This window comes from Typopeltis vanoorti, chromosome 22 (assembly GCF_054136105.1).
Source record: "Typopeltis vanoorti isolate ZY-2024b chromosome 22, IOZ_Tvanoo_1.0, whole genome shotgun sequence".
NCBI lineage: Eukaryota > Metazoa > Arthropoda > Arachnida > Uropygi > Thelyphonidae > Typopeltis > Typopeltis vanoorti.
The window spans coordinates 59,999,386-60,027,227 of NC_143570.1; the positions used below are offsets into that span (position 1 = coordinate 59,999,386).

The following is a 27,842-nucleotide window of genomic DNA, read 5'->3' on the forward strand; positions in this document are numbered from 1 at the left end:
TTTCTGGTCAGTTAGTAGGTAACTATTTAAATGTCAATTTTTTTGTATTTTATATTATGTTTTTAATTTATGTGTAATGTTTTAATTAAGCCATGCAGAATTATAAATTAATAAAGGCATATTTAAGTGCATAGTTTGAGTTTTTTGCATATTTAACCCCTTAACATACAAAGACGTCTGTGACACGTTTTTTGTTTATTGCATCAAAATTGATTTTGAATTTTGGTTTCACATATAAATACAACCGAATATAGACGCTAGACAATCTTGTGCCTATTTCCTTTCAGCCGAGAAAAGTTGCCAACGGCGTGTATCGGCTATTTCGTTTCGTTTGCACAAATTCATCATTATTTTCAAATGATGATGAATTTGATCCAGCAAATCACCCTCGCCCAAACAATTGGCAAAAAAAAAAACGACCGCTTTCTGATTTTTAATTGGTACGTTAAGGGGTTAAGAGCATATTTCGGATGTTTTTAGTGTATACTCGGATGCATATTTTGCACTTTTTTATGACCTAAAAATCCGAGCCATAGTTATTACTACCTGGGGAATTTTTCCCTAATCTGGGGAATTTTTCCCTAATCTGGGGAATTTTTCCCTAATCTGGAGAATTTTTCCCTAATCAGGAGAATTTTTGAGGTCTAATCTGGGGAATTTCGGAAAATGTGAGTGGCAGCCCTGATGGAGACGTGGTGCAGAGTTGTACAATAGGTGTTCTCCCGCGATGAGTTTTCGGTCTCCTTGGAGGTGTCACGAATAATAATACTCCACCCCCCTCAGGGCGTGCTAAAATAGCTCACAAATCTCTCCCATCACTGCTTCCGAAACAGACAACAGGGAATATAAAAAGCGTCAAGCTTCACCCTCTCTACCATTAATGGTTCGTGTCCTACGACTGCGCAGTTGCGACGAAATAGAAATATTGTCGTAGTTTTCACGTGCTCGTCGAAATATGTGTACGAGAATTAGATGAAGATATTTTATTATTATTATTTGAATCTTTAGATGTATTTACTGTTGAGATATAATTTTTATTCTATCGTGAGTGATATTTTTAATAAGTGAGAAACGCCTGTTTTGAGCGAAAAGGATAAGCAGCTATGTTTCGGTTCTGTTGGATTATTATTATTACATGACACCTCCAAGGAGTCCAAACACTCATCCAAGGAGGCATCTACTCTACAACACTGTCTTCGCCACTCAATCCACCAACTACAGCAAACTGAATTCCTATATTTCACTTCACAAAAAAGATTTTTTTTTTTTTTCAACTTTCCTCTTCTGCAGATGCATGGGTAGAATCACAGCAAAAGAGATGAGTTTTATTTTGTTACTGTGTCTGTGTGTTTGGAGGTTGAGTAATTGAAAAAAAAAAAAAACAGTATATTTATGTAAAAACAGAAATCATGGGATATAATAAGGATTTGTATTTGTAAATATTATTTTGGAGATTTTCCATGTTACTCCTAACATTGATATTACTATTTATGACTATTTTGCCTATTTTCTTAAGGAGAGTGCCTTGTATAACATCATTGGCTTTTTACTCCACTTAACCTTCAAAAATGAATTAAATTAAAAGAAAAATATGGAAGGAATAAGTTATTGACATACCTTTGTAGAATCCTTGAGATTATCTTTTTATGGAGCAGCATCAGAAACGTGATAAAAATTATATAACTGAACTAATGACCTTTTAGAATGAATTCTGGATGATGTACTATAACTATTTAGGGCTGTCATTTGGATAAATAATGCCAGCCTGGCTGGCCGAGTGGTTAGCGCATCTGCTCTCCAGTTAAAAGGCTGCAGGTTCGAATGATTGTCTGTGGAAATACTAGTGGTGGTCAGCGATAGATGGTGTAGATGTGGTTCGTTGTAGATGGAGCTGGTGATTGAGACAAAGTTGTAGAGCAAGTGCCCTCCTCGATGAGTCAGTGAACTAGCTGGAGCTGTTATGTAGTAATAATAATAATAATGAAAATACATTAGGACTTTTTTTCCCCAAAAAGAAAAAAAAAATGGGGGTGGAATAAAAAATGGAGATAAAAATATATGGCGACTAATAATGCAGAAATTAAAAATATGTGTAAAAGCCAAAATCTACATATAGTAATTTCTTAATGGCTTTGTATCATGGATGAACTACAACAAATTTTTTTAGAAAAAAGAGAAAGATAAATTGTAATAAAAATTAAAAGTGGGAGTTATGGGGTATGAGCCATTTCAACTAAGTGTTGTCTTTGGAGCCCTTGGGCAAAGTGGAGGCCATGCCATGTCAGCTTAGTGTTTTTGCCTCGGGTTTTTCTATGTTGCTTTCTCTTGGTAGGAATCTTGACCTAATTTTCATTTTGTGGAGCTTTCAACTCTTAGATTACATAGGGGTGATGGACATTTATGGTGTTTTTGTCACTTTTAATGTCTAAAGTTTCTGATATCCTTAGCATTGTTTTGTTATTTTGTATGTCTGATATTATACCTGCAAATTGAAAAAGCCATAATATTAGACATACAGAATAATGAAACCTACTACAGTACTGTTGAAAACCCCAAATTGTATGATGTAAATAATACCTTGATATAGGAGCAAGGTTACACCTCTAAATTTGCAACTAAAGCTTATACTCGAGTCGCAAATAAGCAGTTAGAATCGAAAGATGCAGAAAGGTGATTTGATGTGAAATTCAGTGCAAGGCAGGATTGCATTGCATAGTGTGCCTTCTCTGGATTTATAATGTACGATTATGATCACATCTTCGTGGAACCAAAGCCCGACTATGGGAATTCCTCACAATCATCAAACCATGCCTTAAAGTTGTACACTGTTTCTGCACTCACCTTGCTTTCAGACAATATATTCCACTTAATAGTCTTTCCTTGCAAGGGAAAAAAAAAAACTCTTATTCTGACATCCTCCTTATACAACTTCCAGAGATGGTATTTTGTTTTATTATTGCTTTTGCCAAGTTATATATCTTAATAATATCATCCCCTTTATGTGGTCTACAACCTACATATGTATATTATTATCTGCATATGCAGAACTAACCTTTCTACTGCTACCTCTCAATGCTCTCCTCTTTGCCATAATCACACTAGCGACATGTTGTCTCCGCAATTCTTGCAGCATTGTCCCTGAATTTCAGATCATTAGCTGCTGTTTAATCATGTCCCTTAATCTGTGGAACACATTGTTAAGAAAAGTTACATTAAACCCGCTATTTGGATAGGAGATGCCACTGTAGTTCTCTGTTCTTAAATGAATCTGCTACAAATTTTTAGGAATCTCTAGCCAAATTGGTATGAAAATCCAAAATTAAATGACTAAAACTAATACACTCCAAGCTTATAGTGCACAAGATGGTGTTCTGACAACTTTTCACATGTGGTGATTGGCTTAGAAATAAAGCAGCTTTATTTCTAATAAAGATAAAATATCTCCAAATATTCTGGAGATTACAGATCTGAATGCACTAAGGAAAATTAGAACTGACACATGGCATTGGTAGAACTACAGTATCCCTCAATTAAATAGGCTAATTAATCCCTTGATGTTACCACGAATATCAAAATCGCATTAATCTAATATAATAATCAATGGTAAAAATTACAATTCATCCAGGATCGATTACTCTATCAATAATTCGTTTTATATGGTACTCTTTTTAGGAAAGCAACAAAAAAATGAATGCAAAGTAAATGTTTAATAAATACTTGTATCTACATTATTTACTGCAAATTTTTTTATCAAAAGAAGTTATCAAGAGTCGTTTGAACAGTTTTAGTTTTTTTTCTTATCGGCATAAATTCTACGATAACAAGCAAAATGACCCTCCAGACCTACTAAAGGCTTTTGATAGAGTACCTCATGATAGGTTGACAGTCAAACTCGAGCAGATGGGGTTGGATATTAGATTGGTGCATTGGATTGGAGACTGGCTATCTGATAGGTATCAACAAGTTGTGTATGGGAGAGCGATATCCAGAAAAAGGAACGTCACTAATGGAGTGCCTCAGGGGTCTGTTTTAGGTCCATTGCTGTTTAACTTGTATATTAATGATATTGGTGAAGATTTGGATGGAAATATTCATTTGTTTGCAGATGATGCAAAGTTGGGATGAACGATGAAGTGTAGTGAAGATGTTGTGGCCCTACAGGAAGACTTGAATAGATTGAGTGATTGGGCATGGAAATTTGGATGCGAGTTCAATGTTGCAAAATGTAAGGTTTTAAAATTTGGAAAACAAAGATGGGATGCAGAATTTATGCTTGGCGAGAATATATTGTTGGAGGCAGAGGAAATAAGAGATCTGGAGGTGATAGTGGATAAGGATCTAAAATTTAGGGGACATATCGCCAAAATTGTGAAGACAACACAAAGGCTTCTGGGAATGATGCGGAGGACACCGACGTGTAGAAGTAGGGAGATTCTTGTTCCGTTGTATAAGGCTTTGATTAGGCCACACATGGACTATTGTGCCCAAATTTGGTCACTGGGTTTTCAGAAGGATGAGATGTTGGAAAAGGTCCAAAGGAGATTGACTAAGGTAGTTTCTGACTTCTGGAATGTCGAGTATGAGGAAAGATTGAGATGATGTAATTTGCAGAGTCTGGTGGACAGGAGGAGGAGGGGAGATATGATAGAGACCTACAAGTTGGTAAGGGGTTGTTATAGGATCAATGCTGGAGAAATTTTACAGAGAATAGTGGGAGATCAGGGGAGAACCAGAGAGCATCCTTGGAAACAGTATAAAGAGGGTGTGAGTAGGGAGTGAGAGGCAGGTTTTTTTCGTGCAGAGTTGTGAATGATTGGAATGCCTTGGTTGAGAATGTGGTGTCTGCAAAGAGTTGGAATGTGTTTAAAACATGGTATGATGAGCTGTGTGTGTGTGTGATAAAAGGACCTCCCAGATGAGTTTTTGACTCCGTGAGGTCTTGGGGTGGTAATAATAATAATAAAGCACATCTCCTAGAGGACATGTATGATAAATAAGCCTTTGGCTCTCTATTTCAGTAATACATGATGGTTTATTTCTTTTGAGTTACAACGGTAAGGAGGAGATTTGAAAAAGTATTGCTGAATGTAGTGGATGTGCAAAATCAGGGAAACTAGATTTATTAAGAGGGGGGGGGAGTAGATATACAGTACTTAGGGAGGCAGTTGAATGTATGAATGAGTATAACATGCCTGAGCGAATAAGGACAACAAATCAGAATGGGATAGTTAATATAAGGCATCAAGGTAGGGGTTGGGACTAATGGGGGTCTTAAATTCATATACACTAATGCTAGGAGTATTAGGGACAAGAAGGAAGAGTTTTTGGCCATGGTTGGCACTTCCAGACCACAGGTTATTGGTATTAGTGAATCATGGCTGACTGTAGATGATATAGCTAGTGGGATTGAATGTGATGGGTATAGTGTGTTCAGGAATGACAGGGAGAAAAAAAAAATGGGGGGAGGAGTATTGTTGATAGCTGATGAGCTGCAGCCAAGGAGAATAGAAGTTGAATTGCAGGATAGAGAAAAGAGCACATTTGAGGCCATTTGGTGTGAGATTGTGGCTAGCAGAACGAAATATACAATTGGGTGCTGCTATAGACCAGGTGATGGAAAAGATGGTGGTGACAGTATGCACAAGCAAATAGAAGAAACGAGTGGAAGGAGAGTAATTATTATGGGATATTTCAACTATGGTCGCATTGATTGGAATGAGGAGAGAACGCATGGCAGGAAGGAATTGGATTTTATGCAGTTATTAAGGGATAACTATCTCTGACAGCATGTAATGGAAAATACTAGGGGTCAGAGAGTGCTTGATCTAGTAATTACATCTGAGGATTTGGCTGTAAAGTATATGACCACATTGCCACCAATTGGTGAGAGTGATCATAGGGTCTTGACTTGGGAGGTGGCTAAAGGTGTGGAATTTACAATTAAGACAGGGTACATGTGGAATTATCGGGCTGGAAAATATGATAAGCTTAGGAGTTTGATTGGTTCAGTGCCATGGCATGTACAACTGCGAGGACTAGAAGTTGATAGTGCATGGGAGGCAGTTAAGAAGTGTTTGCATGATGCAATGGCTGACTGTATACCTAGAGTCCGAATAATAAATCAAGTAGGGGTTAAATGGATGAATAACACCATTAAGCTTGAGCTGCAAAAAAAGAAACAACTATGGAGGGAATTTAAGGAGAAAGGTGACCGGCAGGCACATGAACGGCATGAAGCGCAGGCCAGAAGGGTAATGAGTGTGGTAAGAAAAGCAAAAAAGGATTACGAAAGAACATTGGCCATGCAGGCTTAAGAGAATCCTAAACAGTTTTTTCGATATGTTGCAAGTAAAAGGAAAAATGTACGTGGCAGATTGATTTTAAAGAATGCCGATGGTAGGGAGGTAACTGAATCAGTTGATATAGTTGAGTTACTGTGTGAGCACTTTGCCAGAATATATCATCCAAGTGGTGACATTGCAGAAATGAATGAACCAGTAGATTATACGGGAATTCTGGTGAATGATGTGGAGGTGAGTAGTCTATTGCATAACCTCAATGTCAATACATCTGTGGGATTGGACGGTATACCAGCTCGTGTCGTACGAGAAGCGGCTAAAGAATTGTCAGTGCCCTTGACCATTTTATTTAATTTGAGTCTCGGGTCTGGGTTAGTCCTGAGGGGGTGGAAAGAGGGGAAAATAGTTCCACTGCATAAAGGTAGTTCCAAGACTGCTGTTATAAATTACCGACCAATTAGCATATCAGGAATCATTGTCAAGGTCTTAGAGAAATTAGTCAAGAAAAGAATACATGATTGGATAGATGAAAATGGGATATTGTATGGGTGTCAACATGGTTTTGCAAAGGGTAGATCATGCCTCAGTAACTTGCTCACATTTTATAACACAGTGACGGCTGAACTGGATGAGGGTAATGGGTTTATAGTGATTCTACTTGACCTCGCCAAGGCCTTTGACAGGATTCCACATGGAACCCTAATCAGTAAACTGGAGCAGATGGGGATGGATATAGGGTTGGTGAGATGGATAGGAGGGTGGTTGATGGATAGATACTAGAGAGTGGTTTATTCAGGAGTGGAGTCTAAAAGATGGCTTGTGACTAGTGGTGTGCCACAACGCTCTGTTCTTGGACCATTGCTTTTCAATTTGTTCATCAATGATAAGTAAGGATCTGAGAGGAAGCGTTCACTTGTTTGCTGATGATGCAAAGTTGGGTAGAGCAATTGTGAGTGCCGAGGATGTCAAAATTTTACGAAATGATTTGGATAGTTTGGAGGACTGGGTGGATGTCAATTTAATGTGGCAAAGTGTAAGGTTATGCACTTTGGGGTGAAAAGAATAGCAGCAGTATATCACATTGGTGGAACCATTCTCCAGGAGATTGAAGTCAGGGATATGGGAGTGTTGGTGGATAGGGAATTGAAGTTTAGGAGGTACATTGCAAAAGTGGCTAAATCAGCTTATCAAATCACTTGGCTTCTGAAAAATACTTTAACAAGCAGAGACAAACAAGTTATTGTCCCTCTGTATCGAGCCTTGATAAGACCCCATCTAGACTACTGTGCCCATGGTTATAGGCACCATGGCTTCTTCTTGATGGGGAGGAGGTGGAGAGGATCCAGAGACGAGTGACCAAGATGATAGCAGGTCTGTGGAATGAACCTCAAGAGAACAGGTTGAAGATTTGTGGGTTGCAAAAATTGGTCTATAGGCAGAAAAGTGGTGATATGATTGAGACATTCAAATTACTGAAGGGTTTCTATAAGATTAATCCAGAAGATAATTTTGAGAATAGGACTGGTGGTGGGAGGACTAGGGGCCATACATGGAAGCTGAGCAAGAATGTGGTTAGCAGGGGTGTTAGAGCTAGGTTTTTTTACTTGGAGAATGGTGAATGAGTGGAATAAGCTGCCAGAGTCTGTTGTGGGTGCTATGACCGTGAATGAGTTCAAGGCAAGGTATGATAGATACGGTGTGAATGTCGAATGGTTGTTCTTGACATGATGTTAGGGCCTCCCTCAATGAGTCTGTCGACTCCTTGGAGTTGCCCATAATAATAATAATAATCATAATCTAGAAATTATTGAACAAAGAATGAAAAAAAACACAACTAAACCATACTATACTGACATGGGAGGTTGTGGTATCTATAAGATATAATTTACTATCAAATATCCCAAACCTTTACATAACATATGTTAAACCAAACTGACAGCAAAAAACAGTGCGGAATATCACTTGTAACATATGAATGCACAGCTACTCATGACCTCCAAGCTATACACTGAATTGTGTAAGAATATTTATATTAAACATTTTGCATGTATTTGTCAGATCAGCTGCGAGCTCCGCAGGGTTAAAGGCATGTTAATCAAAACTCTTGCCATGTATATCAAGGGATTGCTGTAATTAATTTTGCCGCGTTAATCAAATCCCGTGTTAAGCAAAACCACATTAAGCAAGGGATACCTGTATATCGAAAGTTAAATTGTCAGAAAAGAACTTGGCATTATTAATATTAAAGAATCTGTAATCAGAGTCAGTCAAAAATGGTATGATCACTTAGAATTGAAAATTAAAGATTAACAAACAGTTATACAACTAACTAATCAACTAACACCTTTTTATTCCCGTATATAGGGAGTAGACGAGGCCATTTAGCCCTATCTAACTTTTGGAGACTGAGTGGGCAGTTCAATCTCCACTGGTATCCAATCAGAGATAGCTGGCCCAAGGCTATCACTAATTGAGCAGCACACAGTGAAACGAATGGCTCAACAAGTGCTGCCATCTCGTGGTCCCTAACACACTATATGTAATGTCTGAAACAGTGTGGGTTCTACGGTCAATTTTCTTGAGTTTCCGCGAGAAAAAACCCTTTCCCATGCCAGAGATTGACTAACTCGGGAACCATTTGAAAAAAAGGCTTAGAAAAATTTCCTCTAGTCGCCAACTAGACTCGAAATCAAGTCTTCCTTTGTGTGGCTAAGCGCCGTGATGTGCAAATGCCATATCCACTGAGTATACAGGCTCTCATACAGTTATTTGAAGCAAAAATCGTATGACTCTTTAGAAGAATCAAAATGTAATTCCTGATTAAACAGAGTATTTCAAATAATCAATTTGGAAGAAAGTTTTTGAATGGAAACTAGTTATGAAATCTTTGGGGGGGGGGGGTTGAGACTGTTCCAAAGAACAGAAGTAGATGGAATGAAAGAGGAGGCAGTGAAGTTGGCTCATTGAGTTTCAAGATGGACTGTAAAAGAGTTAGTATGGTTAGTAATGGTTTTTGTTCTGATGATTTTGGAGGAATGATAGTGGCCAATTCAGCAGAATACTGTCCACAAAATTATCTGTAGAAGAAGCACATCTATGTGTGTGTGTGTGTGTGTGTGTGAGAGAGAGAGGGATCATTAATTATCCAGATCAATATAATCAAGCAATCTTACAGAGGATTTTGGAGCATCACCCAAAATCTGGGAGCAATATTCCTTGGTTGGGTGCATTTGAGATTTGTATAGAGTTAGCAGGTGTGAAGTAGTATACCACTGTAGTATATTTTGCCATTATTAACTTAAATCTTTTACAATATATACATTTTGCTATTATTAACTGAAAATTTTTCATATTTATATATATATATATTATTTTTTTTTTAAGGTAATATCTTCCATTTGGAATGGGAAGAAGACTTCGCAGATTTTTAAAAAAATGGCCAGGAGAAAAGACATTTGGGATGTACCGCTTCATGCCTTTTTTCTTTTGTATGGGGGCACTAATGGAATTCACCATGATCAAGTTGCATGTTCGAGAAATAAACTTCTGTATGTATATGTATTGAACAACAAACTAATAATTCTTTATTTTATTATACCAAATTCTGTATTTTTTTTATCTGACTCATATAAGTTTGTAAATGTATGTTAGTACTATATGGGTGGGCTAAAGTTTTTTTCCTCTTATTTTTATGTATTGTTTAAATTTTTGTTAATGAATCCCCTGCTGTGGAGACCAAACATATAATTTTTGCAAGCCACTTTGGGCCTCCAGGTGCAGTACAGTAATGAGGTTATGAAGCACCTGTGGTAAGTGTGTAACCTGCACCCCCCAACCCAACCAAACACAAGTGTCTAACTTGCACCCCCAACCCAAAAATTTTGAAAAATTTAAATGTAACTAGTTAAATTTTACTACATTTTAAAAAATTATGGAGACAACTACCGTGTTATAGAGTAAAACTTTAGTTTAATATAAACCAAAATCAACACTCAATATTTTGACCTTCATATCAGGGCCATCCTCTGGAGCATACACAATATATACAGAGAAATAAGCTGAACTATAATCTACATAGTTTGCTAAAGTTACTGACACTGTTACTACAATTATTGACCTGACCTCTGGTGAAAAAAAAAAAAAAACCTTTACTACATCAAAGCTAGAGTCTTATTATTATCTATTAGGTTATAAAAACTAAGAGTTGGGCTGGAGAGCAACAAGTTTATATATATATATATATATATATATATATTAAAAAAAATGTGGTTATACATATAAATTTCAACCAATTAGTATGGTATAGTTTCCTAAAGTATGCTAGATATTAAGTGGCCTGAATATGTGCCATCCAGATTCTTGGAATTTTTATGCCACCATTATTGTTGAGATTAGGGTGGTTAATCAGAATTTCACAGGCTTCTTTAAATTTTCTTTCATACCAGAATTTTGTATGTTATATTGTTTTATATGTTATATGTTTTATATTAAACTAAAGTTTTACTCTATAACATGGTAGCTGTCTCCATAATTTTTCAAAATGTATTCTGATCACCATGTAAGCTTGAAAGAAAGGATTAAATTTTACTAAATGCAATATGTTAAATACTATTAACCCCCATCAAAATGAGTTGCAGTGTGTTGCAGAATTTGTGTGTCTAAAGCGGTGTATTGCCGAAATTTAAAAATACAATATAAAATAGCAGACATTTATTTTTATTTTTTATGTTTTGCACCTCAAACCTAGTTGCGCCCGTGGCAGGTGCCTCTTTCACCACGCCCTCATTACGGCACTGTCCAGGTGTTGTGGTCTCACATCTGGCAATGAAATTCATCTCCCACTTAAAGACATTCACAAACATTCATCTTGTAGTGGGATTTGAACCCACAACCTGCTGGATAGACCAAGCACAGATGCTATCTACTTGGGTGACCATGCTGGTGATTAATTAAGAAGGATCTCATGATCAGATTTCTTTTCTTTTGCTGACACAAACCTAACACATCCATAATCTGCTTGGCCTCCAAAAAAATTCCTTGCCTGTTCATGGCATTTCTTTCCATCTGTAAAACTGTGGGCAGGTGCATTGTCCCGATGAAAGATGATTTTTTTCTTCTGCAAACTGGGTCTTTTCTCACGAATTTTTTTCGTCTAGTCTGGTTAAAAGATCAGAATAATATTCCCCGGTTATTGTTTTACTCTTTTCAAGATAATTAATAAACAAAATGCCTTTAGCATCCTAAAACACCGATGCCATGACTTTCCTGCTGATGGAACTGACTTTGTCTTCTTTGGCGTTGAACAATCGGCTTCTGTCCACTGTTTTGACTGCTGTTTGGAATTGTGAATCCAAGTCTCATCTACTCATCCATGGTAATAAATTGATGCACAAAATCAGTTTTACTCTTGTTAAAATGCCTCCAAGCACTGTTCAGAGATTTTCATGCGAGTGTGTTTTTGATCTGCTCTAAGCAAGTGCAGCATCCCTCTTGTGCAAAGCTTTTTCATTTGCAATTCTTCATGCAAAATATATCCTACGTGTTCTTTTGAAATGCCTATAGTCTCAGCAATTTCACGCATTTTGACTTGCCGGTCATCCAATACCATATCATGCACTTGATCAATGATGTTGCTCCACTTTTTGGTTGTACTTCACATAGATCATCTTCAAAGCTGGTATGGCCACGTTTAAACTTGGCAGCCCATTTCTTAATTGTCATAAACGAAGGAGAAGAGTGCCCATAAACTTTTATGAACTTCGAATCAATTTCTTTTGCCGTTAAACCTTGTTATCTGGGGAGTTTTTTCACTTGGTTGAACAGCGGGAAGGAGTGATGACAAGAGGCCATCCCTGGAAGTTACGAAAGGAAACTGTGAGCAAGAGGGTGAGGAGTGGTTTCTTTGCATGGAGGGTGGTTGAACCGTAGAATGCATTGCCTGATGGAGTGGTGAGAGCGAGAATGGTCAATGAGTTTAAGGAGTGGTATGATAGACTTTGTGCTTCTTAGGGGGGCCTCCCTTCGATGAGTCTTGACAGACTTTATGTTCTTAGGAAGGACCTCCCACGATGAGTCTTTTGACTCCATGGAGACATGAATAATAATAATAAAACTTCTAAAACTATAAATCCCAAACTCCCTTAATTCTAAGGTTGAACGAGTTTAGGACTCATACATTTTAAGTATACAGCCCCATCACCATAAAAAAAATTGTTGCTATTCAAGAGGGCAGTCCAGTTAATTAATCTATCTCGAACAGGCTCACCCCAGTTACTCTCTCACTGACTGACATTCTGTTTCTGCCTTATGCCTCCTCTTTAGGTATTTTCATGGGTGCAGTTCTGTCAAGGTAGCCACCATCATTCTTCCAAATGTTTAAAAGTGAACAGTTTATTGCTTGTTACCTTTCAGACACACACACAGTGAAGATTCAGACACTGAATCTTCTCTTTCTTTCACTTCCTCTGTAGTTTGAAATGGCTTTCCTCTTCAGGACTAAGACTTATTCAACAAACACGTTAGTAGTTTTCTTTGTATTTGGTGTGTTATAGGTTTTGTGACCTTTTGTGTATTGGATTGATATATAAATGAAGTGCATTAGGAACATCTTTCTCTATGTTCATTACCATTGTAGGTGTGATGCAAAATAAGAACATCTTAAATCTCGGATATAAGGTTTTTTGTATTACTTAGTATAATGGTAAATGTTTATTATAATAATGTGCTATTTATAACCATCACTTTTATATATTCAGTAAGTTATTTGAGTTCCTAATATTTGTCTTTTTCATTGTTTTTCAACAATGAAAATAAATTTGTTCATTGGTCATTGTTGTGAAGTTTGAACATCAAACCTGCATAACATTCAAAAATCTGAAAATCAGTTATTCTGATGCAGATTATTTGCACTTATATCTTCTATCTGAATATTGGTGCTCCATTTAACATATGAAAAGTTCAATACATCCCTACACTTAAAAAAAAAATTTTTTTTTTAATGTTCCATTTACAATTTTATCTATTAACACTGAATCCCTCTCTATTAAATCCTAACATTTGATTATTCCCAATAATCTCACCAGAATTTAGGGGGTTAAGTATTGTTTCATTATATCTCATTGAAATGCATAGAATTATGCTATAAACCAGAGCTTCTTAAACTGTGGGTCGAGACCCTAAATGGGGTCACGTAACCGAATGTGGGGGGTCGCAAAGAATTCGGCAACAGTAAAAGGTTTCTGAACGTGCAATGACCAAAAATTAATTCAGATTTGAGGCTATTGTTTGTAATTCTTTATGTAATTAGTAAAATTATATATATACCAAAGAATTTTATTTTAAAATAAATTTCTTTATGATTTATTATCAGTAAATATCTGATTTTTATATCAATTTTATATACCTATATATCCTGGGTCGCATAAAAATTTCTCAGGCGAAATGGGGTTACATAAAAATACAACCCCAAATATCATGCATTGGCGATCTGCAGTGATCACCAATACATGATACGTGTGATTCCTCTGGCCGGGCTCAGGCAAACGAAGTAGCGCTTGGTCTGCCTGAGCGCTACTTCGTTTGCCTTGTGTTCACAGTGGCCATGATTCCCAAGAGCTATAAGGTATTCTCGCCTTACGTGATCGCTAATTCATAAGTAGTATAGAAATAGAAGACATGATACAACATGAATTTAAAAAAATGAATTTTAATTAGGAAAAGATTTTTGAAAAATTTTCTAGTGTTTTTTTTTTTCCTTTTTCATTGGGGGTGCCAAGGCCCTTTGGCCCTGCCTCTGGGTGTGCCACTGGTTGTATATATACATCAAGGTCGGTTGGGTGGTTAATTAAAGGCAAATAAGAGTTCTTGATCAGAACCTCCGTCTTAAGTTGCAGAAGTGCTAAAAGTTTTATTTCTTGAGTTTTAAATGTTGTTTGCCTACTTGGTATTTAAAATAACATTGGATATTAAGTATCCTTTTAATTTTAGTGGCTAGTTGAAGTTTTTTTTACTCTGCATATTTTTAGAGGCGAGGCCTAGTGTGGCACATCACCAAGCATCGGAGTGACCATACGGCATCTGTGAATGTCCAGTGAACATATAAATGAATATTTGAGAAGTTATAATTTAAGGCAAGCAAGTCAGCTGTATGGAGGTGTGTACACAGTTGATTTAAATTAATGCATTGCCATCAGTTCTTTTTAAGTTAAACCAAAATAATAATTACTGTTCATTCCATATATATCAGACTACTTTTTTTTTTTTTTTCATTTGGTATTAACAGGTATGCATCTTCTCTTACTCCTGATTCTGCAAAGGAAAAACAGATGTAGCCAAGTTCAGTTAACCTTGTAACAATTGGGTGTGTACAGAAATGATTATGCAGTGCTGAATATTTTACAGGGTACAGATCCAAATGGATTGGTAATGACATTACACAATGGTAAATTTGGGTCCAAGGGGATGTTCAACTACATGTACAAAGATGCCTGAAATATCAGAAATAAATTTAGGAGGGGAGTTTTTGACATTGGTCAGCTGGACTTAACCAAAAATTAATGCTATCAGTGAGACCTGGTTGACAGAAAATGATATAGGTACAGGGATAGAATGCAAGTTGTATTGTATTTTCAGGAGGGAATAAAACAGGAGTAAAGTATTGCTGATGATTGCTGAAGAATTTCAACCAACAAAAATAGAAGTTAAGGAGGATTTTAGGTTTGAGAAAGATTGTTCAAATGAGGCTATCTAGTGTGAGCAGAGGTCAGTACAACAAAATATATTGTTGGTTGCTGTTATAGACCAGGGTGTCTATAAATATAAACAGATGTGGATTCACTGCATTGGCAGATTATCACAATGAATGCATGCCTAGCATTTATTATGGAGGACTTCACCTATGGGGACAAAGATTGGAGGGAGGGATGGACACATGGCATGATGGAAATGGAATTTTCAGTTACTAAAGAATAATTACCTGAAACAGCATCTCATGGAAAGGAAGAGGAGTCTGAGAGTATAGGATCTGGTAATAGCATTAGAAGATGTGTCCATAACAACAGTAAACAGTCTGCCTCTGATTGGGGGAAAGTGACCATGCAATCTTGTTCTGAGAGGTTTGTTAAAATCTGTAATTCTCCATCAAGAAATGTTGAACTACAAAGCTGGTAACTATGACAGACTATAGAGGCAGCTTGGAGCAGTGCCATGGCTTAGGAAGCTGCAAGAAAAATGTCAATAGTGCACGTGAAATGGTCAGCTATTGCTTGAGAGAAGCAATATCAGACTGCATACCCAGGATTAGGAGGATAAACCAAGTGATGAGTAATGAGTAGTGATATAAAGCAGGAGCTGGAAGAAAATAATATTGTAGAGGGAATATAAAGCAAGAGGTGATCAGCATACTCATCTTCTTTTTGCCATTTTAGTTCCAGACAGTCCTGGGGTCTGCCGCTCAGACAATTTTCTTCCACTTATTTCTATCTTGGGCATCACTCCTTTCACTCCAACTTCTTCCATATTCCTTTTGATGTTTTCCCACCATCTTTTCCTTGGTCTTCCTATTCTTCTCTTACCCTTTCACTTCCGTTGTTGTGACTCTCTGAATTGGGGTCTACTGGTCTTCTTCATACATGGCCAGTCCACCTCAATCAACTTTCTTTCACTTTGTCGCTAATTTTCTAACCCCAATCAGCATACTCATAAGTAGTACAAAATACAGGCAAGAAGAGTAACTAATATAGTAAATCAGATTTTGAGATTAGATAAACAGGCCAAATTAAATCAAGGCGTTTTTTTTTTATTTATTTTATTTTATTTTTTATATTAAGTGAACAAGAAGAAACTTTGCAATGACATATCATTCAGTGGAGGTTTTTAGTTGCTAATGTGACAGAGGCTATGTGAGAATTGAGGTAGATAGACTGGAGGTGCCCAGCATGTTGAAAAATAACAATGTGAATGCAGCAGCAGGACTAGATACCATGTTGGCCTGTTTGCTATGAGGCTATTCAAGATGCATGTTTGATAAAGTTGTTTAATCTAAGTCTCAGCTCTGGCATGGTTCCAAAGGAGTGGAAAGAAGGTAAGATAGTTCTATTAAAGGTGGCTCCAAGAACAAAAGTAGCAAACTGCAGATCAGTTAATATCTCAGGAGTGGTGGTTAAAGTATTAGAAAAGTCGATTGATTAAAATCTAGGAATGGGTAGATAGAAATATGATATACTCTATTGGGGGGTGGAGGTCAGCACAATTTTGTAAATGGAAGATCCTGCCTTAGCAATTTACCCACATTTAATAATAGTGATAGCAAAATTAAATAAAGGAAATGACTCTACAATGATATTACTGGAATTTACAAACACATCTGATGGATACCACATGCAAAACTATTATATAAATTGGAGCATAGGAATGAATATGTAGAGCTAGCAGTATTGATAGGCTGATAGACAGATACCAAATAGTTATATATGGTAGAGTGGAATCTAGATGAATGATGGTGACTGTTAGAGTGCCTTCAGGTTCTGTACTAGGGCCACTACTTTTTAATATGTGTATTGCTGATATAGGGATTAAGGTGGTGGGGAGGGATGTGGATATTCAGTTGTTTGCTGATGATGCAAACTGGAAAGGACAGTAGTTGATAAAGATGATGTAGTTATTATTATTATTATTATTATTATTATTCAGGCCTCCATGGAGTCAAAAGACTCATCGTGGGAGGTCCTTCCTAAGAACATAAAGGCGGTCAAGACTCATCGAGGGGAGGTTCCCCCTAAGAAACACAAAGTCTATCATACCACTCCTTAAACTCATTGACCGTTCTCGCCCTCACCACTCTATCAGGCAATGCATTCCACGGCTCAACCACCCTCCATTCTAAGAAACCACTCCTCACCCTCTTGCTCACAGTTTCCTTTCGTAACTTCCAGGGATGGCCTCTTGTCATCACTCCTTCCCGCTGTTCAACCAAGTGAAAGAACTCCCCAGTGTCAACCCTGTAACCACCTCTCAACAGTTTAAAAGTCTCAATCATATCACCTCTCCTCCTTCTACCCACCAAACTCTGCAGTCCACATTCCCTCAACCGATTCTCATAACTATCCCTGTACAGTCCTGAGACCATCTTTGTCATCCGTCTTTGTATCTTTTCCACAGTTAATTTATCCCCTTCAAATCCTGGGGACCAAATCTGAGAACAATAATCCAAGCGTGGTCTGATCAGAGACTTATACAACGGAATGATAACCCTCTTATCTCTGCAGGTCATTGTCCTTCTCATAATTGCAGCAATCTTCTGTGTTACCTTCACCACCTTTGCAATATGTCCCCTAAACTTCAGGTTTCTATCAATAATCAACCCCAGATCTCTTGTCTCCCCAACTTCCTCCAGTATAACTCCTCCCATAGAGTATGCAGCATCCCATCGATGTTTCCCAAACCTCAAGACCTTACATTTTGCTGCATTAAACTGACATCCCCATTCATTTGCTATTATCTAGCTTATTCAAATCCTTTTGCAGGGCTACCACATCTGCACTATTACTAATAATCCTTCCCAGCTTCGCATCATCCGCAAACAACTGAGTATCCCCTTGAAATCCGCTGGCAATGTCATTGATATAAAGGTTAAACAATATAGGTCCTAGTACTGAGCCCTGTGGGACCCCACTTGTAACCTTCTGTCTCCTTGAAACTGCTCCACCATACACAACTCTCTGATACCTATCAGACAGCCAATCCTGAATCCAGTTGACTAATCTGACATCCAGACCCATGTGTTGCAACTTAAATATCAGCTTATCATGTGGCACCCTGTCAGATGCCTTTGCTAAGTCTAAGAAAATTGCAGTATATGCCTTTCCCTCATCTAATGTTTTTGTAACTTTATTATAAAAGGCTAGCATATTGCTAAAACAAGAGTGCCCTTTCACAAATCCATGTTGACTCTCACAGATAATATTACCCTCATCTGCTCAGTGCTGTATACTGAGCCCTGTGGGAGCCCACTTGTAACCTTCTGTCTCCTTGAAACTGCTCCACCATACACATCCTACAAGATGATTTAAATAAATTGGCATTGTGGGCAAAGGTTAATAGATGTCAATTTAATGTTTCAAAATGTAAGGTTATTCACTTCAGGATGTAAAGATTACATACTATGTATCACATTGATGGTACTGGATTGCAGGATATTTAAGGCTAGGTAAGGATTTGGGGGTAATGGTGGACAGAGAGTTGAAGTTCAGAGGGAATATTGCAGAATAGCTGAAAGGAGTAACACACTAACAAGTAAAGATTGTGACTGTTGTACACAGATTTCATCACCTGAGTTTCTTGACTATAAAGTTTCGACGAACACTAGCGTGAGCTAATGCAGGTGACCCTAGTACGTAGTACAATACTGGACAACTCGTTGCAAAGGTGGGGAAAGTTCAGATCGCTCTTCTTAGGTATTTTCCATAATGTAAAAACACATTTCCCTAGGAAATGTATGCTGTTATTACATTATGGAGGGAGGTCACTACCCAGACTGGTTTCAGCCTTTCTTGAGGCTTCATCAGTGAGTAGCTAGACCATAATACCAAAGTGTATAGTGAAAAGAACTTATATACTCTTCTATACGAGTTTCCAAAGAGGTGCAACCATTAAGTTATTACTTAAACATAAAGAGCTAATAAGCTTCATTTCGGCGATATAAACAATATTTTAAATTAAGGGGATATAAAATCCACATTGTTTCAAAACTGAATAAGAAACTCAAAGATTGGAATCAGAGAGTTTCATGCCGAATATAGTAAACTATAAAGTATCAGCGAACACTAGCATGAGCTAATGCAAGTGACCCTAGTACGTAGTACAATACCGGACAACTAGTTGCAAAGGTGGGGAAAGTTCAGATCGCTCTTCTTAGGTATTTTCCATAATGTAAAAACACATTTCCTAGGGAATGTATGCTGTTATTACATTATGGAGGGAGGTCACTACCCAGACCGGGTTCAGCCTTTTTTGAGGCTTCATCATTGAGTAGCTAGACCATAATACCAAAGTGTATAGCGAAAAGAACTTATATACTCTGCTATACGAGTTTCCAAAGAGGTGCAACCATTAAGTTACTTAAATATAAAGAGCTAATAAGCTTCATTTCGGCGATGAATCTGAGTGGAAAATGGACAAGGAATTTTGCTGATAGACTTCTTGGGTCAAGGCTCCACAATCACGTGAGTATGTACTGCCAAACACTTAATAAACTGCATCATGCTATCCAGAATAAACGACATGGCATGCTTGCCAGGGGCGTTGTTTTGATTCATGATAACGCCCGCCCACACATGACCAGCGTAACACAGCAACTTCTTGCCACCTTTAGCTGATAACAATTCTATCATCCCCCATATAGTCCTGACCTCGCGCCAAGCAACTTTCACCTGTTCGAACATCTGAAATCTTTCCCTGGTGACCAGCGCTTTCAAGATGGCGAGGTCAAAGAAGCAGTCAATACGTGGTTTGCTTCACAGGTGGCAACCTTCTATGATGAAGGCATACAACTCTTGGTGCCCTGTTATGATAAGGGCCTGAACAATGGCAGAAATTATGTAGAAAAGTAGTGAAAGATGTCTACTTTAATTTCCAATAAAGTTTTTTTTTTTTTGTAAATATATTTTTTTTCTCTGACAGCCCATCGGAACTTACTTTCTGGACGTCCTTCATACTTGTGCCATGAGAGGCCTCTTTTAATTAACTTGAAAAACACAAGAAATAAGTAATACTGTTTATTTAAAGCCATATATATCATCCTGAATATTACAAGCCATAATCAATGGTGACGATAGTTAATTACATGGTAGAAGGTGAACAATTGATTAATTTCAAAAAGTAAGTGGCACATTCTGTTATACATAAAACAGTGTAATGGTATAACTGAAGGAATATTGCAATATTAATTATTCATTAGCTATTTTTTTTTTTTAAATGTATTGGTGTGGGTTTAGAATAAGATTTTCCCATATCCTAGATAGAGAGAGAGAGAGAGGAAGTCATTCTGATTTAAGTTTGGATGATGAAGTTAAGATTTAAGTTTGGATGATGATTGAAGAGAGCGCCTTAGCGCTTTCTTTAAACAACTGTTCAAATTTATACTGACTCCCACTCATTCATAAAAAAAATCTTCCAAATTTCTGGATAAAGTGAAAAATGTTTTCCTACAGCTCACTGTTATAATGGTTAGATTTGATATAGAATCTCTCTTCACTAATGTTCCTCTTGAGGATACACTACATCTACTTTCAGAAGCATTTTCACAGAATATAGTGGAATTATTTGACTATGTTATGCACTCCAGATATTTTATTTGTGAAAACAAGTTTTACAATCAAGTTGAAAGAACCACAATGGGAAGTCCACTCTCCCCCCTGCACTTGCTAACTTTTATTTAGAACATTTAGAAGACATCCTTTTCTCGTCCCCACACCCTCAGCCTTAATTTTGGGTTCATTATATAGACAACATTTTTGCTATCTGACTCCATGATGAAGAAACATTTCCTATTTCTTTATCTAATATAAACAATCCACATCCATGAATTAAATTTACTGTGGAAATTTATAAATAATTTATAAATGGAAAAAGAAATAAATTGTCCTTTTTAGATATTCTACTCCTTTGTTTACCATTAGGTGAATTAATTACATTTATCAAAAGCCAAAGTTCAATGGACACTACATTCAATAGCAATTGGCTCACATTCCATCACAGAAGTTATAAAAACCTTATTGTGACATGTCGATATTATTTGTTCTACACTTCAACTATTATAGCAGGAACTCTTAAACATCAAGCAATATCTGAAATTCAATGGCTTCTCAGAAAAGACCATGCAACAGCTTTTTAATTCCTATAATCCTAGTTCAAATTACAAGAAAAACAGTATGTCGATTTCCAATTCCTTACATTTTTAGTATCTCAGAACCCATTTCCAGAATTCTTCAAAAATACAATTTAGTGGCAACATTTCTTCCTATTAACAAATTATCAGTATGGTTTCCATCTTCAAAAGATAAACTGTCTCCTCTAGCTCTCTCTAGCATCTACCAAATTTCTTGTGACTGTTATCGTTCTTATTTTGGACAAACTGGATGCTCTGTAGTAAAGTGAATTCAAGAACCATCAGTGTTACATTAGCAACAGTAAATCTGAAAAATCTGGCTTGGCACAGCTCGGAATTGATACAGGCCACAGTATCCTATGGTCTGAAATATGCTTACTTCATCAATGTCAGTACGAATGTTTAAAGAAAGCACTGAGGCCTTACTTCACTGTCCAAACTTAAATTGGAACAACTGCTTCTCTCTAAGATATGGGAAAGTTATTGTAATCACACATCACTATTTTTTTGTTAATAGCTAATGAATAATTAATATTGCAGTATTCCCTTGGTTATACCTTTATGTTGCTTTATGTATAACAACACATGGCTCTTACTTTTTCAAATCAATCCATAGTTTCCATTATACCTTGGAATTAACTATTGTTACTACTTATGATTGTATTTAATATTGAAGCTAGGAGGAAAAGCAGTGATATGATGCAGATATTTAAGTAGTGGGGATTTTTTTATTGGATTAATCCAGAGGGAATTATAAAAGGAGAGAAGACAAGATTGGAAGAACCAGAGTGTATCCCTGGAAGTAATGTAAAGTGTGGTAAAGAAGGGTTTGCAGAGTAATCTTTTACATGGAGAACTGTGGATAAATGGGACTCATTACCTGAATATGTTGTCAATGCAGGGGATGTTAAGAATTTTAAGATGTTAAGATTCAGTATGATAAATATGTTGTTAGTTGAATGACCCCCTTCCTCTCCAGTGATGAGTGCTGTTTCCATGGAGATTGTAATAATAATCATAATTATTTTACATAAGTTTCCTGTAATTTAGTTTCTCAAAAATGTCAAACTGTAATGTGTCTTTGTTTGCAAAAAAATAACTGTTTATTATATTTTTAGTTTCTCACATTCATAAAATAATTCTTTGGCTGTACTGGAAGGTGCATATTATTGCCATGGAACTCATCATTAATGTATAATATATCAACTACAAAATTTATTTAGAACAGAGAATATTCTATGTTCAAAGTATAAAGTATTATATTCAGAGTTCAAAGTATCAGGATCTGGTTTCTCTAGATCCTGTGTCTTGTCATTTAGCTTCTGTATCATTTTAAATGCAGTAAAGATGCATAAAAGTAGTGAAAGAATGTTACATTTTCATTGCTGAAGTTTGATGTAAGACATTCATTCTGCTAAGTCAAAACATGGAAATATACAATCATGATTATTGGTGACTCTTATTTTTCCCTGATTTTGGAGAGAGAAGGAACACTAAGCATGCCTTGTTTTAAGATTTTGTTGTTGAGCACTTCTGAAATAAAATGTCTTCTAACAGTATTTCAAAGCAATTAAATAAATAGACATTCCAACTGTTCCTTCTCTTTCCCTTTTCTGCATAGAGACAATGGAAAAAGGTCATCACATGCCTGACTTTAAGATTGCATTGTTGATCACTTTTGAAAATAAAATTTCTTCTGATATTTAAAAAAAAAAAAAAAAAATGGAAAGATTTAAATAATCTAGGGGGGGGGATGGAATGCTTGACTTAATTGTTCTGATGAAATCAGCTGGGCACGTTGTATTTTAACCAGAAGATATATGCCTTTGGTGTGTTTAGCAGTTTTTTAAAATTCCAGATATCAATTTTTTAACCATAAAAAGATAATAGTAATGATGATTGCTGCACTTCTGATGTGACTTTGACATTAAACAATCAGAGGTGGAATCGCCTAGCCTATCAGATAGAACAAAAAAGTCAGAAGGTTGGTAGTGTGAAAGGTGATACTATGTATTTCACTGCATTTTCTTTCATTGTGACCTATGATCAAAACTGTAGAACTAAGAAAATTTAAGGAACCGGAAATGTTTTCCTTTAAATGCTGTGTATGTGTGGTGAAACAAGTTGTGCCCAATTCTCAAAAAAATATGTTGTTTATTATTTTAACGGTATAATAGAACACAGAAACTAAGTAAATAATTAATTTATTCACTTGATGCTGATATTTCGCTGGTATTATAACCAGCATCTTCAGAGCACAAAAACACTGTTTGTCACAATACGCGAGACTAAAACAACATGGTGTACATTAACAAAATTGTAGCAGCAACACAAAGACTAGAGTCCTGATTTTGGCGCCCTCTATCTGAAAAAAAAAAAAAAAAAAAAAAAAAAAAAACACGCTATCATATATTGCTAGAGTCCTAGAAAAGTGCTAGTTTTTCCTTAATATGACTGTCTCCCAGATCTTCGGCAAGTTAATACAGCCATATTTGTTGAGATTTGGGGTGTGTTTTAGGGCTTCTGTCGCCTCTAAGAACAATCTCTCTGATTTATATGGGTTTCTGTGTAGTACTTTTGTGTTTTTCCAGTTGATCCTGTGTGCAGGGGTATCCAGAGCATGGTCTGCTAGGCCCGACTTCCCATAATGATATTTCCGGACGTATCGTTTATGTTCGCTGATGCGGATATTCACAGTTCTTCCTGTTTGACCGTAGTAGGCTTGATTGCATGAGCAGGGTACTTGGTAGACTCCTGGATGTGATAAAGGAGGAATGCTGTCCTTGGGTGAGCGGATGAGGGTGGCTAATTTGCTACATGGTCTGAATGTAGTGCGTAGTTTATGTTTAATGAGAATTCTTGAGATCTTTTCGGATGTGCCTTTAATGTAAGGGATGGTGACTGTTTTGTTGTAGTTCTCTGTGGTGGATGGTGGGAGGGGTTTCTTAGGAGTGTTTAGTATTTTGTTTATTTTTTGTGGATTGTAGCCGTTGGCCAAGAAGGTGTGGCGTAAGTGAGTCAGTTCAGCAGTAAGAGCCTTGTCATTTGAACAGATTGCTCTCGCTCTATGGGTTAGCGTTTTTAAAATGCCATATTGTTGAGAAGGATGATGGTGTGATTGTTTGTGTAAGTATCTGCCTGTATGTGTGGGTTTTCTGAAAACTGAAAATGATAAGGAACCATCTGGGAGACGTGTAATGAGTGTATCCAGGAAGGGCAGACAGTTGTTGGCTTCCGGTTCCATAGTAAAGTGGATTTTTGGGTGTTGGCTATTTAAATGTGCTAGGAATGTTTTCAATGTCTCAGGGCCATGTGGCCAAATGGCAAGCACATCATCAACATAGCGTAGCCAAAGTGTTGGTTTGAGAGTGGCTGTATTGATTGCTTGTTTTTCCAGGTGTTCTATGTAAAAGTTGGCTAGGGGGGGAGAAAGGGGGGAGCCCATGGCTGTCCCATCAATTTGTTTGTATATTTTCCCTTTCCATGTGAAATATCCTGCATGTATTGTGAATTTGAATAGTTCAAATATATCAGGGGGGAAGTGTGACTTCAGTAGATTGAGGGTTTCTATTAGTGGTACATTTGTGAATAGTGAAGTGATGTCAAAGCTTACTATTAAGTCTGAGCTTACACTAACTCTCACTAACAATTCTCCCTCCTTTATCAAAAGTTCAGCACACCTAAAAAGCATCTTACAACACCTCACCCTAAAAAGCTCAGACTTAATAGTAAGCTTTGACATCACTTCACTATTCACAAATGTACCACTAATAGAAACCCTCAATCTACTGAAGTCACACTTCCCCCCTGATATATTTGAACTATTCAAATTCACAATACATGCAGGATATTTCACATGGAAAGGGAAAATATACAAACAAATTGATGGGACAGCCATGGGCTCCCCCCTTTCTCCCCCCCTAGCCAACTTTTACATAGAACACCTGGAAAAACAAGCAATCAATACAGCCACTCTCAAACCAACACTTTGGCTACGCTATGTTGATGATGTGCTTGCCATTTGGCCACATGGCCCTGAGACATTGAAAACATTCCTAGCACATTTAAATAGCCAACACCCAAAAATCCACTTTACTATGGAACCGGAAGCCAACAACTGTCTGCCCTTCCTGGATACACTCATTACACGTCTCCCAGATGGTTCCTTATCATTTTCAGTTTTCAGAAAACCCACACATACAGGCAGATACTTACACAAACAATCACACCATCATCCTTCTCAACAATATGGCATTTTAAAAACGCTAACCCATAGAGCGAGAGCAATCTGTTCAAATGACAAGGCTCTTACTGCTGAACTGACTCACTTACGCCACACCTTCTTGGCCAACGGCTACAATCCACAAAAAATAAACAAAATACTAAACACTCCTAAGAAACCCCTCCCACCATCCACCACAGAGAACTACAACAAAACAGTCACCATCCCTTACATTAAAGGCACATCTGAAAAGATCTCAAGAATTCTCATTAAACATAAACTACGCACTACATTCAGACCATGTAGCAAATTAGCCACCCTCATCCGCTCACCCAAGGACAGCATTCCTCCTTTATCACATCCAGGAGTCTACCAAGTACCCTGCTCATGCAATCAAGCCTACTACGGTCAAACAGGAAGAACTGTGAATATCCGCATCAGCGAACATAAACGATACGTCCGGAAATATCATTATGGGAAGTCGGGCCTAGCAGACCATGCTCTGGATACCCCTGCACACAGGATCAACTGGAAAAACACAAAAGTACTACACAGAAACCCATATAAATCAGAGAGATTGTTCTTAGAGGCGACAGAAGCCCTAAAACACACCCCAAATCTCAACAAATATGGCTGTATTAACTTGCCGAAGATCTGGGAGACAGTCATATTAAGGAAAAACTAGCACTTTTCTAGGACTCTAGCAATATATGATAGCGTGTTTTTTTTTTTTTTTTTTTTTTTTTTTTCAGATAGAGGGCACCAAAATCAGGACTCTAGTCTTTGTGTTGCTGCTACAATTTTGTTAATGTACACCATGTTGTTTTAGTCTCGCGTATTGTGACAAACAGTGTTTTTGTGCTCTGAAGATGCTGGTTATAATACTAGCGAAATATCAGCATCAAGTGAATAAATTAATTATTTACGTAGTTTCTGTGTTCTATTATACCGTTAAAATAATAAACAACATGTTCGACGAACACATAAGTCTGTCCACACTCTCAAAAAAATAGCCAATAACAAATTGCTTGTAACAACAAAACTAGGAATCCCTCTTAATGCATAAGAAACCATTGGAGATGTTCCCATTTTTAAGTATTAATATTTTAGTAAAGATAAACTGCATTAATAAAATTGACATACTGCAAGTTATTTTAAAATTTCTTTTAACAGATGAAGTGTACAAACGTAAGAAAGCTGAAGAAGCAGCATTAAGATCCATTGATGATTAGCTTCATGGTGGGCTGTTTTACAGAACAGACTAGAGTAAGTTAACATAGAATATTGTAGTGGTTGTTTGCATCATTAAGATTTTTGTCATTTTGGTTAATATTTTAATTTATTACAGTCGACTCTCACTATAACAAACTACCATAAAGTCTTGACCAAAGCTCCATGGGCATAATACTATTCTAAAGAAAGTCATATAGCAAATTTATCCCCTATAACAAGCTATATCTGTGTTCTCTACAGCTTTGCTATAGCGAGAGTTTACTGTAAATGCATTAATTATAAACATTTATTGCAGCTTAGTTTTATTTTTTCAGATTAAAATGTCAAAAGGAAAGCATTAGAGCCCGAGAATACAAGAAAGAATGAAATTTTATAAAGGGAGGGCAGAATAGTAGTCTTAATCAATTCACTAATGATATAATGACATATCACGCCATGTCATGATTCATGTCATGCAATGGAAGTTCTAATATTATGTTTCATGCTTTTCTATGCTCCCTGTTTTTAAGACTATTGTGCTTAGGTAAGGTAAGCTTATTTTATCTGATCACTATATTTTTAAATGTGACCAGATGAAAAACTGCAACAAATGTAACCTGCCAGAATGAAACTTTACTTTTACCATTGTACAAGCAAAGCATTACATTAAAGATAATTACACGAGACCTTTGCTTTCTGCCTTTAAGTGTTTTTTTAGAGAACACAACAATTTTTTCTAAAACTTGGAATAAGATGCAGTTTTATATAAATATAATCTAAGTTAAATTGTTCATGTTTGGTCTAATATATTAAAACTAAGAACTTTTATTGTTAAAAGACCATAAGATTTAATGATTAAAAATACAAAGAGCCAACAATCTATACATTATAGTAAACTTGTAGGAACCACAGGTATGGTTTGGTATAGTGGATAGTTTGCTATAGTATAACATTTTACCCTATGGAGCTTGGTGAGGACTTTCCCCTAGTTTGCTGTAGTGAGGTAGTTTATTTTTTCCTGATGTCTATCAAGTCATACGATTCATTGTGGGATGTCAATGCTAGACCACACAAAATCTATCATACTACTTCTTAAACACATCCACCATCATTCACTTTTACTACCCTCTCAGGCAATGCATTCTATGTTCCTATCGAACTCCATGCAGAAAACTTACTCCCTACTTACTTTTGCAACGTCCAGGGATGGTCCCTTGTCTTTGTT

At 36.8% G+C, this 27,842-nt stretch overlaps 2 protein-coding genes across 4 annotated transcripts in view; one reads left to right on the forward strand and one right to left on the reverse strand.

Annotated features, from left to right (window-relative positions):
• The window catches only part of LOC150094443 (dynein light chain Tctex-type 5-like), a 145,912-nt gene extending 144,279 nt beyond the window's left edge, over positions 1 to 1,633 (reverse strand). The window contains exon 1 of the mRNA XM_090411747.1: positions 1,618 to 1,633. The gene's annotated coding sequence lies outside the window, so the exon portion shown is untranslated. The remainder of the gene's footprint in view (positions 1 to 1,617) is intronic.
• Positions 742 to 27,303, forward strand: sloth1 (sloth 1). 3 transcript variants are annotated; one of them, XM_090411749.1, is made up of 4 exons: positions 742 to 959; positions 9,684 to 9,847; positions 26,579 to 26,671; positions 26,953 to 27,303. In XM_090411749.1, exons 2-3 carry the CDS (start codon positions 9,703 to 9,705, stop codon positions 26,635 to 26,637), a joined length of 204 nt encoding a protein of 67 aa, XP_090267875.1. In that variant the 5' UTR covers positions 742 to 959; positions 9,684 to 9,702; the 3' UTR covers positions 26,638 to 26,671; positions 26,953 to 27,303. The 3 variants fall into 3 exon arrangements, with proteins under 3 accessions (XP_090267875.1, XP_090267876.1, XP_090267877.1); XM_090411750.1 differs by lacking the exon at positions 742 to 959 and adding an exon at positions 971 to 1,044; XM_090411751.1 differs by lacking the exon at positions 742 to 959 and adding an exon at positions 1,325 to 1,435.
• Positions 27,304 to 27,842: the final 539 nt, after the last annotated feature.

Excerpts from the sequence above, each read along its gene's own strand:
- sloth1 (XM_090411749.1), top strand. The coding sequence starts at position 9,703 with ATGGGAAGAAGACTTCGCAGATTTTTAAAAAAATGGCCAGGAGAAAAG. Across the intron at positions 9,848-26,578 it reads TGTTCGAGAAATAAACTTCT|ATGAAGTGTACAAACGTAAG; the intron begins GTATGTATATGT and ends TTCTTTTAACAG.